Genomic DNA, 20,058 nt, shown 5'->3' with positions numbered 1-20,058 from the left:
CAACGTTGTCTAATTATGAGATAAGGAAACTGGGAGAACAAAACCTGTGACTGTTCTTACTCCTGACCTCGGTCCACTGTCAGGAGATGGGAAAACACGTTTATGTCCTCTGCACTTCAAATGTAGCTTCTGAAGTGTATATTTCTTTTTATGTAGCTGCAGCACTTCTCACAGAGAAATCAGAAAGCTTTATCAGTTGATGTTTGCACAGCCTGCTACAGTCCCTGAATGGAAGTCTTAAGTATTGCTACGACTGTTTTCTTTTAATAATGTTTTGCCTGCTTACTACAGGCATTGCAAGGAAAAAGGTACTTTACCTCCCTCCACTGTATGGTATGTTATCTTTCTTAATTCTCGCTGCATTCACACATTTACCTTTGGTCTTAAACATAATATAGATCAGAAACTAATGTTAACATGGATTCTGTTTAGCATGGCTCTTCAGGGTTGTTTTGTTAGCTGACACTGGGTCAGATACTCTCTTTATATCTAGCATGGCTTAACTGAGCATAGTAATTCTGGAGATGTTTAGATGGTACATCAAAGAAAATGTTTTCCATCTGAAAAAAATACACTAAGTGTTGTCTACTCTGTGTTGTAGGGTTTTATCCACTGTAAATGCAACAGGAATGTTTGCACAAAGCTATGCAGGAATACTGGGGACTATGCAGCAGACAGGAGAGGAGAAAGTCATAAAACACTAATTAGACTCAACTAAAGCTATCCACGGCTAACTTTTCTGCAAAGCCTTTTGTGAAGAATGCATCTTAGTTTTCTTTTTGTCTTAGCCCAGCTACTGCATCCCCATGGGCAATACACCCACCCAAGCACCCTGCAGGGTCAGGGCCCACATGCACACCAAAAGCACGTTAAGCTGAGAAGAAACCTCCCTTGCAGCTCCATACTTCTTCCACTTGATTGAATACAGTATTTCAGATATTTAGTACCCCTTACATTTACATGGCTGCAGGCATGGCAGCTGAGGTTTCATTAAAAAGCAGAAACACCACAATTTCCAGTTCTGTGGAATAGATTATGCCCTATAGTATTGATTTATTAGTAATTTTGTTAGTATTTTCTGCTTTGATGGAACTTTTGGTTTTGCAAGGGATTTTTCATTTTCATTTACTTTGCTCAGATTCCAACCAGGATACTGTAAGCAAAACTAATCATTAAGTTCCCAGCTCAATCATCAATAATAATTTCATTTCCAACTTCTCTAACAATGAGGTTGCAAATTATTTAACAATATGGACACAAACCTTTTAGAATTTATTTCTGTTCTGGTACAATAGCCACTTTAAGCCAATTTCTCTCTTAGGATGTTCCTTTTCACCATTTCTAGCACTATTTTTGTTTTTTAGGTGCTGAAAAATATTGAAATATTAGCATAATATTTTAGTCCCACCAACCAGAAAAGAAAGCATAATTTCAGCTACAACTGTTTCCTCCTTCACCAAAATCTCCATACAGAAGCCTGGTTTCATTACTATTTAACAAGCAAGCATAGAACAAATTTATTTGCCGACTAAACTAACCTCACCTAAGCATTAAGATAAATTTTAGAGCAACTCAGGTGAGGCAAAAAAACAGGAGAAAAAAAAAAAAAAGAAAACCTGCAAATGTTCATGTGAATATTTCATTTTAAGTGTTTTCATTATATTATTAGCTGCTCATCAGCCTTACAGTTGATTACTTAACAAAACCACTTGTAAAATGCAAACCTCTAATTAGTACAGCATTGTCTGTACCTCCACCTGACATTTTTTTAATAATTACTTCCAATCTGAAAGAATAAACTACACCGAATGAGTCATGTGTCCCCATAAATCAGTTTGAATATCAGAATTTCTCAATTAACAGTCTGTAGTACCCTCCAAACCAAGAGTTATTTGCTAAAATAATTGAATGCATTAAATGAATAATGTTGGTGGAAAAACCCATTGTTAGCTAGAAGAAAATCTAAGAGGAAGGACAGAAGCTTCGCTACCAAAATAAACCATTCCCTGCTCAGACTGAAAGAAGCTTGAAGGATTGGTCTAATCAGAGAGGTAACTGGAGGTTGGCCAAGGTAGACCAGGATGGGGCCTCATGGCAGCATGCCATGGATAGCCACGCGTGGGACACATGGGTCACAGCACATGCTGTGCTGTCCCCTTCTCCGGAAGGGTGGCCGGGGGGGGGGTTGGGGTCACTGCTTGAAAGGGTGTTTCTTATGTCCCTTTCTCAGTCCTAGCTGACACAGCAAACACAAGAAGAAACAAAAAGCCAAACCCTGCATGTCAGCTACCTGTCCTGCCTCAGAAACTCTTTTGCTTCTGACTCCATGGAAATGCACCTGCTCAGGCTTAGGAATATCATCTCTTCTGCTGCTACCTCTGGCATTTCAATGGGATCTCCTGGAAATAAAAACTATTGCAGAGAAAAAATTAGAGAGTGTTTAGTACAGCTTGTCAAGAGCTAACACCCGTGGAATGTGGCCTTCACAACAGGACAGTGCTCTTACCCAGTTAACTGCTCAGCAGGGTCCTGCTTCTGAAGTGCTAGTATGTGCTCCCAGAGAAGGGTATTCCTAAACATTGTGATGAATTCAGCTACAGATTCAACTTGGACTTCCAGCTGCCAATTGGAAAACTTGCACAGCATCATAGAGAAACTCTTCTCAGAGTCAGACTGTTCTATGGAGCAACACGTACCATGTGTCCCTAGAAAAGACAGCACGCAAAGTGCTCCAGGGTGCAGTGTTACTTGTACCAAAATGAGAAATTTTGAAAGATGTCAAAGAGAACCAGAAGTCATTTTTTTGCACGAGGCTCTTCTATCTCAGTCTGTGTTTGACCTACACTGCATACAAGAAGGCAGACCAAACTGCACCAAATTGGTCACAGAGGAACCACTGGAGGTTAGAAAAGCTTTACCAAGGAATCCATCAATGAGGAGTTAATGGAAGTCAAGCCACCTTAAAAATCTAAGAACACAAAGATGGAACTGCTGAGTGGGCCGGGCAGCTTAAGCGTCAAATGAAATGTGCACAGGCTGAGATGAGCTCTTAGCAGAAGTTCTTCCCCATGAGGGTGCCCAGAGAAGCTGTGGCTGCCCCATCCCTGGCAGTGTTCAAGGCCAGGTTGGACGGGGCTTGGAGCAACCTGCTGTAATGGAAGGTGTCCCTGCCCATGACAGGGGTTCGAACTGGATGAGCTTTAGGGTCCTTTCCAACCCAAACCAGTCTGGGAATCTATATATTTAGGAAGACTTTCTGCGTTAGTGGCCAGGCTTTCAAACAAGGCCTGAACTGTGAAACATGTACAGACCACCTACTTACAAGGGAGAGTTTGCACTTGCTGCATGAATCCTCAGGAATAATCAAGATACTACCACAGTCCCAGAGGTTCTATGCAGATAATTGTATACTTGCTATGAATTTGAGACTTCCATTTCCTATAAGCAATGTTCTGTGTTCCTATAAGCAATGCATGAGGACACTGAAGGTCACAGAGTTGTACTTACTAGTAATCACTCTCAGCAACAGGGAGAGAAGTACCCTAAGGCATTTGACAGGCAGGGCATGTCAGGCTCTGAATAGAGCATTAGTCAATGGAGAGGCAAATACCAGGAAAATATTACTAGGAAGACAAAAATTTCTCTTTCTAAAGCAGATTTCTACTGAGACCACTATGCTTTAAAGAAGACTTGACTACTGAAGTTAAAAATGCTTTCTGTGAGGATGTTTGTAAACGTGAAATGAAACTGAAGTGGGCAGTCTTGTTCTCAAGTTTTCCGAATTAATCTCTTCAGTATAGCAGTACAGGACATCTCCACGGTATCAGAGCAACTAGAGAAAATTACTTTGTAAACACTACAGTCTGTTTTATTCCAAAACCACAGCCTGCACTAGTTGTCATCAACCAGCTGGTTTCCTTTGGTTATCATGTTTTGTAATTTAAGACTAAAAGACAGACTCATGCCTTCACAGCAGAATCATATCAATAACTTCCAGTGTCCAGGTGTGAAGTGTTCATGTATGCAAATAAAACATAGCAAAACAATTAAATTTTACTCATTTTTCTAAAAATATTCAGAGCCAAAGTAAGTGCATAGAACACGAAAAGCTAGCTAAATCCAAAACGTTTCATATGAATCCATAACACTGGATTAAACACAGCTCAGCTATTAAAAAGCAACTTCAAAGCCACCTCATTTGGTCACTTCCTACACAAAGAACAAGGAATGTTCCTCAGTTTACGTACAACAATGTAGAAGAGAAACAAAAACAGGAAAGCATAATTTCATAGTGGATAAGATCATTTTACTGACAATGAAGCTGCACTACAAGATAAAGTTGATTGCCTGGTTACCAAAGAGTAATTTTGGAAATCTCAGCACCTTCCTGATGAAAATATTAATTTAATCTTGCATCTAGCAACCTGTGTGATGTCAACATCCCCACCAAAATAACAGTTTTATTTTTGATGTGCATGCTGACAGCTCCTAAAAGCTAACAGAAAATCATTTCTGTGTAATTTAAAGTCTGATTGAGTGTTGAAGTTCCCTTACAGTCTTTTATATTGGGAGGGGGGAATTTAGTAAAAAAATGAACCAGCTTTGCTATGTTAAAATAACTTCTCAATCTGATAGGAAAGTCAGGCCTCAAGTTTGCTAATATTAGCAGATGATGCAAAAATATGGTTTCACCTTAGAATAATTTCATAAATTATCATTTTGTAGATGGTAAAACCTGAGAACAGGGTATAAAGGGACTTCATATGTGTCTTCAAATGTTTCAAACTGAATCAATACATGAACTCCTTGAGAAAGATAATTTCCTACATCTCATTTGGAATTGATTGAAAATTTCACATGAATCATTTTTTCCACCTAAAAAAACCCCAGATTTTATGCTAAATCAATATTTTCCATATGAAGATATTTACTATAGCATGTACTATATTCTATATATGCTCTATAGAACATATAGCTTATATATAGATATCTTATAGAACATGACTGTAGCATGTACATAGTACATGACTGTAGCATGTTCTATAAGATATTGACTATAGCATGTTGATTATAGCATTTTATATCAGGGAAAGTCGAAACATTGTATTTGGGTTTGTCAAGCTGGAACATTAAATTTCGAGTTAGGTTAACAAAAATTTGACCTGGGTCAACTTCCCTCAGTGTTGCTTCCCATGCCTGCTCTTCCCCTGAGCTGTGCTCTGCAGCCAGGTTCTTCTTTCTGCAATACAACAGCTGATTTTCGCTTCTGAATCTCCTTTTCAGATGAACAATGGTAGCTCAGGTGGATGCTGGCTTTCAAAACTGGCACATTTTTTATTTCACTAAAATATCTTTGTTGGGTTTTACAGCTGATGTCTAATTAAAACGGAAGTAAGAAGCCTGATATTTCAAATTTTAATGTTAAAGCAGATGAAAATTAATACAGAAAGTGATCAAACATTTCTATAGAAGAAAATTCCATTTGAACTTATACATGTGCTCTAATTGATCTAATTCTCTTGTTACTTATATAGTTTTTGTATTTTATATATCTTTCTAGGCTACAAAAGAAGATGAACCACATTATTCTACTTTTCTCATTGCTCATGGTTCCAGCATTTGCTGATGAAGAAAGTCAGAAAACAACCCAAAATTTTTCTTCAAACAGCGCCAGTCATAAACGACTGAAGAGAGACTGGATATGGAACCAAATGCATATCAAAGAAGAGATTGATACACCACTACCACACCATGTTGGCAAGGTAAACAGCAGTCTGCTAGTAATGAAGAATTAGAAATGCAGACAGCAAATTAATATCCAGAAAAGTATTACCTGTTTGCAGTCTAGGCAGAATAGAAGAGGGAAAAAACACAAAACGGAAATAAAAATGGGACTTAATAGCAACATACTCACGTGTTAAGAATGTGGATACAGAGTAAATCAAGAATAATGGCAAAGGCAATAGAATTCTTTTGAAGAACACAAATTTTGGAGAGTGGGAAGTATGGAGCATCCACAGTGCAGGAACAACTGCACTGCATGCAGGTGCACCCTTAGGAAGGAAGTCTGGCAGCTGATGTATGTCAATATTTTTCTGGCAGCTCAAGATTCTTTCAAAAACCCAGGAGATCAGCTAATAAAAACATACATATTGAAATCCATACAGTTTATGTCTCCCGGTTTAGACACAAAACAGTAGTGCCATGTTTGAGATTGCTGCTGCACAATCAAAAACTTTGCTGCACAAAGTGAAATAAAATAATTTTTAAGAATAATAAGAAGCACTGACCTGCCTGAAAATACATTTCCTTCAGGGAAGCACTCATAAAATCCTATGATTAACAAGTTCTTCAAATTTACTCTTTCAAACTGGCAACTACTTTGACACTTTTCAGATAAATGCAGTTGTAGGTTTTCCTCCCATGTACAACAATCAGCATCTGTCAAAGCTGTCTTGGCAAAATGAAACAGACCTTTCTGGATCAGCACTGCTCACTGGCAGACAGTACGACAGAGAGGAGAGAGGCCATAGGGTACTCTGAGCTAATACAGGGTATCTCTGTTTCATTTCAGACCAATTCAGTAGCAGATTGAGAACACTTCTATTCCTGGAGCTGTCCTAAATAAGAGTAATTCATTTTGTACTGTGCTGTGTGGTCTTTCAACAGTGAAATGCTTCTGATTACTTCTGCAGTGGCTGTGTTAAGAGCATTGCATTTGCAGGATTGAACGCTTGATAAATCCTTTAAAAAAGTCCACAGCAGCAGCATGGCAGAACTGAGTGACAGCAGCAGAAATATGCTAATAAGTTTTTATTCTGTCTTTTATGACATTAGATGCTTTCCTTTGTATTTTCATCCTTAGCTTTAGAAAAGGCACTCTTGGAAGTCTATACCTGTTACACTGAATAAATAAATAAAAGTTGACAAAGCCGGCAGTGTGTGCTCGCAGCCCAGAAAGCCAACTGTATCCTGGGCTGCATCAAAAGGAGAGTGACCAGCAGGTTGAAGCAGGTGATCCTGCCCCTTTATTCTGCTCTCGTGAGACCTCACTTGGAGTATTGTGTGCAGTTCTGGTGTCCTCAACATAAAAAGGACATGGAACTGTTGGAACAAGGTCATAAGAGGCCATGAGGATGATCAGGGGACTTGAGCACCTCCTGTATGAAGACAGGCTGAGAAAGTTGGGGCTGTTCAGCCTGGAGAAGAGAAGGCTGCGTGGAGACCTCATAGCAGCCTTCCAGTACCTGAAGGGGGCCTATAGGGATGCCAGAGAGAGACTCTTCATCAGGGCCTGCAGCGACAGGACAAGGGGTGATGGGTTAAAACTTAAACAGGGGAAGTTTAGATTGGATCTAAGGAGAAAGTTCTTTACTGTAAGGGTGGTGAGGCACTGGAATGGGTTGCCCAGGGAAGTTGTGAATGCGCCATCCCTGGCAGAGTTCAAGGCCAGGCTGGACAGAGCCTTGAGTGACATGGTTTAGTGTGAGGTGTCCCTGCTCATGGCAAGGGGGTTGGAACTTGATGATTTTAAGGTCCTTTCTAACCCTAAATATTCTATGATTCTACACCATCTTTGAGACAAGGGTGAGGTTTTATTATGTTACATCTCCAGAGCTTAAATTGTTCTTCAGCAGCCCTAGCAGCCACAAACATGAGTAAGTATGTGAAACAAGGGAAGAAAATTTTAATGACGCACTTCAAAATAGAAAACAGAAATGAAAGAATGTTCAACAGTAAATGACAACTGGAGGATAAATGAAATCCTGAATACGAAGCAGCTGCAAATGATGAGAACATCAGTAACAAAAGACTAGAAATTCTTGGTCAAACCCAGCAATTACTGATGAATAGCTTGCTAAAATAAGAATGTTAATGTACTGCATAGAAAATTGTGGTTTAAACCTTCCATCAGTGTCCTTAGCTGGGTGAAAGTACATAGGAAAGCAAGAATCATCAGATAACCTGTAGATTAAAAAATATGCAAAACCATTGGATTAAATTACATTTTTTAACTAATTAATGTTTGCTCTTCTACCCCATCCCTTTCCCATTACATATAATCTTAAATTTTAAAATCCTTTAGGTGGAAATTTAATCTTACTGCCACAGCATGAGCCTAAAAGACTGACTAGAAAAAAATTGCATGTGACTAAACACAAGAAAGCTGTCAGCTATGGCAGGAGTTCAGCTAAATTCTAAGCGACAGAGATAATGCTGAATAATATCAATACCTCTGAATATAGATTAGATTCTGTAATTCTGCGAAATCTAAGAAAAAACTCTTCTAAATTCGGAAGGTTACTTGCAAAAAAGAGTAGCTCAAGCTGAACATGGTGGCACACATTATTTCAGACACAATGAGATTAATGACTTGTATGTGTTAACTGCATGAACAATTTGTATCTTTAGGAAATATGAAATATGATCTGAAAAAATAAATGCTTCCTGATATATAAGCAAGAAAGTTTCACTCTGGCTGCAAGCTTCATCTTACAATCCTACAGTCTGCCAAAGGAAGTTGTGGCTGCCCCATCCCTGGCAGTGTTCAAAGCCAGGTTGGACAGGCCCTTGAGCAACCTGGTCTAGAGGGAGGTGTCCCTGCTAGTGGCAGGGGCTGGAACTAAATGATCTTAAGGTCCTTTCCAACCTAAACCATTCTATGACTGTATGGCTATAGCTGATGTGCTATTTGTTTAGTAATACTCCAGCTGACATCAGCCTCAATGGCTATTCTATTTTCAAACTGAGTTTGAAGAAGTCCTGATCACGTGTATCTTCTGGTAGAAACTGCATTGCATCTGGATAACAAAGCCCACTTCTACCTCTTTGAATTATACTTTCCTTCTAGATCACATCAAGTGTAAGGCACAACAACGCTAAGTATATTATTGAAGGTGAATATGCCAACACCATTTTTAAAGTGGAAGAAACCAGTGGTGATGTGTATGCATTTGAGAGGCTAGACAGAGAAAAGAAAGCAGAGTATGAGCTGACAGCTCTCATTATTGACAGAAGAACCAACCAATCGCTGGAAACTCCATCCAAATTCATCATCAAGGTTTATGACATTAATGACAATGTCCCTGTGTTTGTACAAAAAGTATTCAATGGATCCGTCCCAGAAATGTCACCAGTAGGTATGTTCTCCCATCACTCATTTCCATTCATGTTGCTGGTTAAAAAGCAGAATTTATACTAAATATGTTCTTTGAAAACCCTTTTCTAGGAACCTCGGTCACTAAAGTGACAGCTGTAGATGCTGATGACCCAACAGTTACAGGTCATGCCACAGTTACCTACCAAGTCATTAAAGGAGACGAGTACTTCACAGTTGATGACTCTGGTAGGTCAGATATGAAAATGTCCTCACATTTTCTTTACCTTACACTTAGAATAAAATGTAGCTTTAAGCCTTTTTCATTCTGGACAACAGGGATAATAACTCAAAAATATAATTTTAACCATAATTTAGAAAAAATTTTCATTCACACTCCTGCAATACCACTGCCTGCCTCTGGAAATGAACTAATAAAGTCAGGATTTCAGGTGCTCATTTCAGCCTAAAGGAGAAGATAAAATGTCGTGTTTTTCTAACTGATGAAGAGACTGACTAGGAGCTAATTGAAGTTCCTGTTTTCACAGTTTAGCATAGATACCATTTTTTTGACCAAACAGTAAAAAAGTATGCACAAATTCTGAGGCAGAATTCAGTGATCAGTGACTCAATCCTTTGCCTTCTTCAACTTTCTTGTGAATTTCATCCAGTTTTTAAAAGTTGCTATTATCACTTGTAACCATACTAGTCCTGTGAAGCAAGTAACTTGGACAAAGTGCTTCTCAGATGATCTCTCTAAATGCTGTAGTGACCAAGTTTAGACATCGTTAGGCTGTTTCTAAGCAGCAAAGATCAGTTTAAAGGAAGGTATTGTACAAAATTCCCCAAATATTCCATCGTGTGGGAAGACTTTTAACATTTCTAGCCTTGGAAAATTGCTACTGTAAAAATGCTACTTAGAGCTGAACACGTGGCGTAAGGCAAAAATTTGCTGTCAGTATTAAGACGTTGGACATGCTGCAAAATCTAACCATATTCAATGTTATTTTTTCAAAGGTGTTATTTCTACAACAAGGGCTGACTTAGACAGAGAGAATCAATCAACATACGAAATTATTGTTAAAGCAAAAGATGGTCCAGGATCTTCTGGGGATTCCAGCACAGCCACAGTCATTATCACTTTAACTGACATTAATGACAACTTCCCCGTATTCAAACACCGTAAGTATAACCCAAGTGCAGCATCATCTGGAAACTAAGGGTTGACACAACTATAATAAATTTATGTTTAATTCATCAAAATTCCACTTTTCTTAAGAGTGGACAAAAGAATCTTACATGTTCAGAAGGTCTGTATTTCAGCCCTACCTATACATTTCCTGGGTGACGCACACCTAGAGGGGGAAATAAAAATTAGTATTAACTTTATCACCATGCACAAGGTGACAGTTTTGACAACTTTGAGAATTAATTATACTTTCTTAAAAAAAATATATCAGTGCTGTCTCCAGAGATGCACAAAGCTGATTCCCCAAGGAAACATTTCTATGTACATTTATAAACTAAGAACTATTTTTAACTAAGTTCTAACTTCTATGTACACACTTTATGTCTTTTTTGTTGTGCTCTTTTAACAGCATCATTTCACTTCAAAGCTCCTGAGAACATTTCAATAGGAGGAGAAGTTGGCAGAGTCAAAGTAGAAGATATCGATGAACCGCAACACAGAAATACAAAATACAGTTTTGTCAGAGGAGACTACAGGGACACCTTTGAAATTGTAGCAAATCCATTCACAAACGAAGGAATCATTAGGCCAAAGAAGGTACTTCTCCTATAACAAGGATTATTATTTTGGTTTTCCATGTAACAAGAATTTGATTCGGTTTGGGACTATTAGGAGGAAAAAATGGAAATGTGTGGAAGTCAGCATGAAATTTATTTATTCTGTGGAGAAGGAGACCTGGTGGTGGTTTCCTCTGCCAGTCACTGGTAAAACTAGATTTACTGCAGAGTGCAATGGGGACTATGTCAGAAAATCAGCTTATGCACTTCGGGCTCCTCCCAGACTTCAGATATTCTGATCTATCTAACTGACTCTTCATGTCCAAGTCAGTGACTTTAAGAGTTGAACCAACTGACCAAGTCAAAGAATCTTTCACTTCTGCAGCCCAAGTGAAGCCAAAGTAGAAAATGTGAACAAGTCAACCTGACCACTTCTAAATGCATTTAGCACTTGCTAAATGCGCAAGTTTGGCACTTGCTCCAGCCTAAGCCACAGGTCCCTTACTTTCCTCATGGTGTTTTCAGAGATTCCCCACTAATTCCTTATAACTTTTTAAGAGGGCCCAGCCTTTACTATGGTTTTTTCCTTGTTTTGTAGTTCTCAGACCTGCTTGATTTGTACCAAGGGATGGACATTCCTGCATTATGCAGAGCATTGCCAAGCAACAGTTCATTGATTTCAGTGACTTAGAGTAAAAAAAAAAAAAAAAAAAAAAAAACGGAAAAAAAGGGAGAGGAGGGTGTAATCCTCAGATGTGGTTTTCACTTCCAAATGTCCCTGACTGTTAAGACTAGAAATGTAGAAATGTCATTAAGAGGAGATAACTTTAAGCAGAAAAGTACCAAGTATTCCAAGACTAGCAGTGAAATTTCTTCAGCTATGGTCACACTGGCTGTAAACAGCTCTCCTTCCCCAGATGCAGCCCTTTTCCTGGTCTGCTCAAGGCCTGAGGAATGCATTGCTGGGAACATCTGCCCAAAAAAGGAGGGATAGGAGACCCCACACATAGACACACTGGGTTGGTTGGAATTGGCTCACCTTTCAACATGCAGTGGGCAAAGTTGACCCCACTGTTTTGTAACATGCACATTTTAAATATACAGCCATGTGAGATAAGATTTCAACTGTTTAAATAGTTGGAGCAGACTTCCATTGGCAGTGTCTACTTGAACAGAAAAACAAGTCACCACAATTAATTCCTGTGCATTTCATTATGCTTTTGTAATCTCAGGCAATAGTGCAAGGGACCCAAACTTCGAAATCAGTGATGGCTTGGGCATTTCTCACTGCCCTAGCTCCTGGCCTTCCTTCCATTGTGCGATCCCCTTCCTAATCTCAGTCAACGGGAAAACCAGGGAAGCGGATGTCATTTATCTTTAAATGTCCCAGCTATCAGTCACAGCAACTATGAAGTCTGCATTGAATGGCAGCCAAGAAGAGAAGTGTGGTCCCCAGTCTTTGAGAAGAAAAAGCTAAAGTTTTGTTAGCTATAGAATTATAAAAAGAAAATTATTTAAACCATTAAATCCTTGTTGAACTTAGAATACTGGATGAATCTCTTCAAAATGAGAAGCTGCTCAAACTGCTCTAAAAAAAAGAAGTTCAATCTGGGAACGCTTCAGCATTCCCAAGAGACTAGCTAAGATGCAACTTGGTAATATTTCTAAACATGAATCAGGACACACAGCTTGAACTTGCTAATGCAAAGTTTATTTTGACATTTCCAAAGGCAAAATATCTGTGTTGGTCTTTTTTCTAGCCCCTGGACTTTGAAAAAGTAGCAGAATACAGGTTTGACATTGAAGCAACTGATCCCACAGTTGATCTTCGCTATTTTAAAGCTGGTGGCTCTAGGAGCATTTCAACAGTCACTATTGAAGTCACTGACGTTGATGAACCTCCTGTCTTCACTAAACTACCATATGAATTTAAAGTGAGGGAAAACGATGCAGAAGTAAGAACACTTGGTTCAGTGTGGGCACACGACCCTGACGCAGCTAAACGGAAAATCAGGTAACATGGCTTTACCAATTCTATTTTAAAGTGGAGAATTAATTCATGATTAATTAATGATTCTAAGAATTTGACACAGGACTGAGATTTTGGCCGTATTTTTCATAACCTGCGTGCCAATTTGATTTTTCCAGCACTGCACCCATGGATATACATGGTAACCAATAAATACAAACATAAACTATATTCGCCTATGTAATTACCACACAAGCCTACTGACAAAACATCTACACCAAAAAAAAAAAAAAAAAAAAAAAAAAAGGTAAAATGCATAGTCATGGATATCTTTACATGGTTATAGTTTATTGTTGCATTTTGTCTTGTAACTCTCCCAAGCACGTGCTTCGAAAAGAAAATAGACTTCTGAAACAGCAAAAGACAATAATCAGGAAACTTTTCAACAGATGTTTCACTCTCACAGCTTGTGTAATTCTAGGGAAGTATTCTCAGACCACCTGGTCAAAATATTAACATAATTTGTCACACATGAACTCTCTGACCTTTCATGATGAAGAACTTGGGAGAAACACAGTATTATCACACTATCTCATTATCTCTTTATCTCTATCACATTATCTCTTTTTACACAAAAACCAGATTTATCCGACGAAGAGCTAGTCCTAATGGAGACTATATTAGGGTATCTGATACTGGAATTATTCAACTTCCCAAGCCCCTGGACAGAGAATTCAGTTCCTCATACAACATCACTGTTGCAGCTCAAGAAATCCTTGAAGATGGTAGGTGGTATTCGCTTCCCTGTTGGACAGAAATCAGTGTACAGCTTTACCGCAGGACTGCGTCTTATCAAAAAAGTATAGCTACAACCTGACAGCCTGTTTCCACTAACATACAAACGAAAGGGATACTTTCAGGGTTCGTAAAATAATCTGCCAAATCAGATGAGTACCTACAAATGCCCAGCAGCATCTCTGCACAGGCATCCCTGTATTCCTCAGGTTCAGGAAGAAGGGCAGGCCTGGGCCAGGATTGCATTGCATTTAGGGAAGGCCAGCCTTTCCTGTAGGGTGAAAGGTATTTAATAATGTAGACACAGCCTGCTCTGTGCCTGTTGCCTTAGTGTCAGAGAACAATGCTAGATCTCATAGCCACACAGTGTGAAGAAACAGGAAGTCATAAGAAATTGTCATTTTCTTCCTCACACATGTTTGATGACTTAGTCTAACAGGAGATTTTTTAGGAAAACATCTTAAACTGTCAAACAAAAAGTGTAAGTGAATGACGGAGCTAGAAACAATCCGTATTTGTCATGCATGAGGCATAGAGGTGGACACAGTGGAAAGGAGGAGGGAGACCTAGACAGCACTGAGATTCCAGACATCTCAGAGACCTGTACTACTGTTGTTGTCATTTCAGGCCGTCTTTCTGACAGAGAGTCACATGCCCAAGTTCATGTGATAGTTACTGATGAAAATGATAATGCTCCAGAACTTGTTTCTCCTGAGGAACCCAGAGTGTGTGAAAATGCTGCACCAGGAAAGGTGAGAGAGGACAGAGAGTTTTTCCCTTAAACCTCAATTAGCTATTTGCAAGCTCAAGTAAAATATGTCTTTTATGAATAAAAGTCTCAGTTTTCATACCCAAGCAGTTGATCATTTCACTGATTTCCAAAATCAGTGGTCAGAAATCTCTCTTCAGGGTTTTACACTGTTGGAATATTGACTTTTATCTGCTTATACACACGGGCTGCACAATTCCACTCCATCCAGGCACTTAAGTATGTATGTGCATCAGCAACTGAACCATGAAGCACAGGCAAGCCTTGCAAAGCAAAAATTAGCAATTCGGTTTTATCATACAAACGCTCATACATGAGTCAGAGAATGAAACCATTTCAAAATACAAAAAGGAATATAGCTGAATAGATTGTATTTGTAGTATTCATCAAAGTGCTAGTACATGCAGGAACAAACATTAGTATTTGTGGGTTCAGATGTTTGGCCTCAGACACAAATATTTAGCTCATACATTTTGTGTTCAAACTTACACAGGGGAAGTTTAGGATAGATATAAGGAGGAAGTTCTTTACTGTAAGGGTGGTGAGGCACTGGAATGGGTTGCCCAAAGAAGTTGTGAATGCTCCATCCCTGGCAGCGTTCAAGGCCAGGCTGGACAGAGCCTTGGGTGACATGGTTTAGTGTGAGGTGTCCCTGCCCATGGTGGGGGTTTAGAACTGGATGATCTTAGGGTCCTTTCCAATCCTAACTACAATTCTATTCTATGTGAGGTTTGTTTAATTAACAGACTCTGTCACAGGCTGGACTTTCTGATGGAGTCTGTTAGAACACATGAGGTATTATTTCGCCTTTAATTTCTCTTTTTTAAAATCACTTTGGAACATAATCATACGCTTTATATTTTATACAACTAATCTACCCCAGAGTTTTTAAAAAACAAATGACACTGAGGAGTGACATTCTGTGAAGGAGTCATACCTTAACACTAGAAGACAGCCATGTTGGGTTCCTCCAACACACCGTATGTCTTAGAGCATAAGACTTTTTTACGCTTTGTTTCCCACCTGTGAAAGAAGGGGTGAGACTGCTCTTTTTGAAGACCTACAAGGAAATTACTTGCTTTGAAAAGATCTGAAGGGAAGCATCACAAGATACCTTTGTCCCACCTTTTACTAAAGGTTATACAGGATACACAGCCCAGCCCTAACTTAAATCACTGGAGGCAATGTATACTGAAAATTATTACCTCTTCCATCTTCGTAGGTAGTCATCAGGATTTCAGCTACTGACAAGGATGAAATACCACCTAGAGGGTTCTTCAAATACTCCCTGGCCACAGAAGATAGCAACTTCTCCTTGGTTGAGAACTACGGTAGTGTATCCCTGCAAAGTTTTTTCTCAGCTAGTCAAAGTGAGACACTAGGACACAGGCAGAAAAGCTCTAGCAATGACCTATGACTGGTCTAGCTGAGCTAAATTTAAAGACTATTTACTGGAAAAAAAATCCTGTTGCTTGTTGTCACCCAGGTTTTAATGGGTTCCCTAAAGGCTGTCTCTGTCTAAGGGGAAGATATACCAACTGACTTATAATCTATAAGGAAAATCTGGTGGAGTTTATCACTTAATTAAATGTCCTTACTTCTTCCAGATAACACAGCTAATATCACTGTCAAATACGGACAGTTCAATCGTGAGCTTGCCAAAATCCACTACCTGCCTATCATCATCTCAGACAACGGTGATCCTGAGATGAGCAGCACAAATACACTCATCATCAGTGTCTGCAAGTGTAATGAAAAAGGGAACTTCACGTTTTGTGAGGAAAGAGCTAAACAAGTTGGAGTTAGTATACAAGCACTGGTGGCAATTTTTATCTGTATCTTCACAATCATTGGTAAGTATCTGGCTTTTGTAGTTTTCTCTGACTCTAAGTGGGGATTGTTTTGTTCTTTCTTAACTGAGACCTACAAAACCTTCCTGGCTATAAAATGGTCATGAAGGTGGAAATACTGTAATTATTTGATTCATCCCACTTGCTTTTGCTATTTGGACTGTTAGCATAGTTTCAGTTTCAAAGCTGCTCATTCTATTGGAAAGGCTGAGTCACTGTAAAGGTTATTGCACATATGCATAGTATGCTTGGCTTACTGTCACCAGGCTCAAATGCAGCTATAAAACAGGAAATTTGTGCTGGGGCAATAACAGAATTCCTGTTTCCAAAGGCTAAGCTAGTGTGGAAACCCTTTAAACAGTACAGTGAGCACAGATATATATATACATACATTAATCTGTAATAAAACAGCTGACCAGTACCTATTTGGAACCTGTCAGAGAAGGAGCAACATTCTTACCTGAGAAGAGGCCTCCTCTGCAATTACCACATAAGTAGCATTTGACACCTGGCACTGAAAGATTACCAGTTCGAGGCAGTAGCAGATTGAATGAACTCGTGACGCTATGCAACTGTACTTGTGATTGCAGCTCAAGTGTCACTTGTACAATTCCTGTACAGACTGAATTGCTTTGACATGATAGAAGGCCTACAAATAAATAGTATTTTAAGCTATTTTTTTTAATAATTATATGTTAAAAAATATCACACTGGAAAAAAAAAACAACACTTCAGACTTTATTACATATCTTAAATGCAATTTGGTTTACTTCCTTACTTCTCTATTTACACGTGCTCATCTAAGTTTTCTTTGCAGTAATCACATTGCTAATTCTTCTGAGAAAGAGACACAAGAAGGATTTGAGTGGTCTTGGGAGGAATGTGGCAGAGATTCATGAGCAGCTCGTCACTTATGATGAAGAAGGCGGTGGTGAAATGGATACCACCAGCTATGATGTGTCTGTACTTAACTCTGTCCGTAAGAATGGTGTAAAGCCAGAAGCAGTTCCCTCTCCATACGCACAAGTCCAAAAGCCTCCTGGAAATGTAACTTCTGGTGCTGGAGAAATGGAAATGATGATTGAGGTTAAGAAGGATGAAGCCGACAATGACAGGGATTTGCTGCCATACGACACACTCCACATTTATGGCTACGAAGGTGCTGAGTCCATTGCAGAATCTCTCAGTTCTTTGCAATCCAGCTCCTCAGACTCAGATATTGATTACGACTTTCTAAATGACTGGGGACCCAGGTTTAAAATGTTAGCTGAGCTCTATGGATCAGAACCAAATGAAGATTTTGTGTATTAAGCTCAAATTAGCCATGAATTTTCTCCCTCCCACTACACACAGATATCAAGAGACTGCCAATGGCCAAAGAACTCACAGCTGTTCATCCAAGCTGTACTAGAATTTCAAAAGACATGAAAAAATGAAAACTGACAGCTGTAGGGTTAAAAAGAAACATGCAGATCATGTATATTAACTTCCCCCAGCACTGCCATCCTTGCTAACATGTAGTTCTTTCCCAAAAAATTGCTGCTTGAGGATCTGCTCGAGTCTTCTAGGAAACAGCTTCTCTCCTTATCCAGATAGACCACCCCTTAAAAAGTGGTTTTATCCCCAGTTTCTCCTTCATTCCTCTCCTCCTGTACTGTTTTCATCAACAAGCATTCAAGGTTACCATGCATTGTGACAGAGAGGTCCATTTGCATTGGGAAGGAATGTTTTGAATACCCTCCTACACCTCCAGTCAGCTGGTTTGCCTGGCCCTCATGTAACATCTTTCTTGATGTTCCATGCTTATGCTTACCCAGCAGAGGAGAGGAGGAACATATGACCCATCACTTAATATTAGAAATTATTCCATCACTTTCAAAAAGAGGCATGATTTTCCTTCTTTTCAATATTTTAATTATTCTTGTTTTTACAGTCTTCTACTATATACGAGTTACTAAATTAGACAGGGTTTTTAGATGCACAATCTGGTTTCATCTGGTTTCATTTTTAAACAGCCTGATGATGATTTCAGGAACCTTTCTGGCATGCTACAATTTGCTTTAGCTAGCAGCAAAATTGTTTTTTTCTTTCTGTAAATAGGATCTCAGTGTTACTCAATGAAACATATCCTGCAGGGCAGGAAATGTGGAGATCAGGGGAATGTTCAGAATCCAATACTGTAAATCTCTCTAGATGAAAACATAGGTCTCTCTAGATCTCTGAACAGGTTGAATAGGCCTTTATTCAACATTATTAAAGCAATTGTATTTTTTCAGGGACAAACAAATGAAGGGCCTCATTACTGTGAAACTGTTTGGGGTTTTTTCTAAGCAGGTACTGTAAAATGGGGATTTTCCACCTAGGAATATATTGTAGACTTCCAAATCAGAATGCTAAACACACACACACATTTGTCTGCATGAAAGAACCGCAACCACATGTAAGGTTTTGGAGGTGCAGCTACTATGTCCCTGGTAAGTGTGTGTTTAGCTTCTCGCCTGATGAAGAGCCACAAACGAACAGAGTGAAACTTCCCATGCAGGAAGTTACCCAGCCAAACACAGTTTGTACAAAGCGGGTCTCTTAGGACAATGGCCTGCATCTAGGGCTTCCAGCAATGCAGATTCCTGTTGCCTTCAACAACAGCAGAGCCCTACCACACAGACTCTCAATTTTGAAGAATGTGTGCTGGAGCTACATGTATTAGTTTAGTTGGTTTGATTATTTAAATTTGGTAGCTAACCAAATAACACTAATATTTTATTATTTTTTTTTCCCTAAACCAGTATAGTGGAACCTCATGATTTTGCTTTTCACTTATATTTGTCATCTTTAATTTCCACTCCCTTTCCCCAAGATGCTTTTTTGGCAGGAAATCACAGAGCATGATAATATGGCTCCACATCAGTCCTCACTACTCTAAAAAGCTGTCCAATACAGTACTCAACTGGACACTAATGCCTACTATCATCAATAATGCAATTACTCATATTTCCAAATATGAATTAAAGGAAAACTAACTAAAATTCTGTCCATCAGTCGTATCAGCTTCGGATCACATCCTTTATAAAATAAGTATATTTGGGGGTTGCAGCCTTGGTTTTATTTTTAATGTGCTCATTCTCTTCTGTTTTGCTTAATTCAGCCAATAGTGTATGCTACTGAGGTTCCACATGGTAGTTTATTATAAAGAATGCTAACTAATAATACTTACACAGATTAAGGTTTTCATCAGTAACTAAGGTATTGGCTATCAACAGATAAAGTTAGTTATGAAATTATTTACTGCATTAAGTACTTTCGCATGCATCATCCAGATAGTATTACCTGTAATTGCTATTTTTAAGCCTGTTTTATAAAGCTTATTTTAAAACAACGTACCGATTTCCTTTGTATAAAGATGTTTGCACTGGATAGTTTCTTTTTATACGCCTGTACTGTATTTTTTTTATTTTTTTTTTACTATATAAAGTCAGTCTCAAGTTTGAATTTTGTCTCCATTAATGAGTTTCAAACCAAATATTATACCAGGCTTTGTACTACAGTGAACTCACTGGTATCTACACTCTAAGTGAATTCAGACTAGACACAGAGTCGGCAAAGGACTTGTTGTAGAAGTAGTTTTCTCCACTCTTTGGAAAGCTGTCAATAAAGCTCCCAAGGTGAGGAAGAGAACAGCTCAACAGTGCAGCTGGTGAGGTTCAACCCTCTGACTTTGGAGGACTTGTATCTGCCACTGCTGAACAATGCATTCAGTTTCTAAGCAGATGTTTGGCATGCCAGGCATCAGGCTGATTTAGAACCACCGTGTTTAGTGAGATCCCATCCTTTT

At 38.9% G+C, this 20,058-nt stretch overlaps 1 protein-coding gene across 3 annotated transcripts in view; it reads left to right on the top strand.

The window, feature by feature from the left end:
* CDH5 (cadherin 5) overlaps positions 1-19,653 on the top strand; it is a 31,253-nt gene extending 11,600 nt beyond the window's left edge. For all 3 annotated transcript variants that reach the window (XM_061348926.1, XM_061348924.1, XM_061348925.1), the window contains 11 exons: positions 5,561-5,762; positions 8,852-9,140; positions 9,230-9,346; positions 10,115-10,279; positions 10,696-10,883; positions 12,604-12,857; positions 13,455-13,597; positions 14,235-14,359; positions 15,599-15,707; positions 15,984-16,229; positions 17,044-19,653. In XM_061348926.1, the coding sequence (XP_061204910.1) occupies positions 5,574-5,762; positions 8,852-9,140; positions 9,230-9,346; positions 10,115-10,279; positions 10,696-10,883; positions 12,604-12,857; positions 13,455-13,597; positions 14,235-14,359; positions 15,599-15,707; positions 15,984-16,229; positions 17,044-17,537 (2,319 nt within the window). In that variant the 5' untranslated portion in view covers positions 5,561-5,573 and the 3' untranslated portion in view covers positions 17,538-19,653. The remainder of the gene's footprint in view (positions 1-5,560; positions 5,763-8,851; positions 9,141-9,229; positions 9,347-10,114; positions 10,280-10,695; positions 10,884-12,603; positions 12,858-13,454; positions 13,598-14,234; positions 14,360-15,598; positions 15,708-15,983; positions 16,230-17,043) is intronic.
* The last annotated feature ends 405 nt before the right edge of the window (positions 19,654-20,058 follow it).

Source organism: Neopsephotus bourkii, unplaced genomic scaffold (assembly GCF_033783945.1).
Source record: "Neopsephotus bourkii isolate Nb327-2 ecotype Australia unplaced genomic scaffold, CSIRO-AGI_Nbou_v1 NB_374, whole genome shotgun sequence".
Taxonomy (NCBI): domain Eukaryota; kingdom Metazoa; phylum Chordata; class Aves; order Psittaciformes; family Psittacidae; genus Neopsephotus; species Neopsephotus bourkii.
The sequence above is the reverse complement of the archived record's forward strand: the minus strand, read 5'-3'. Positions and strand labels throughout refer to the sequence as shown.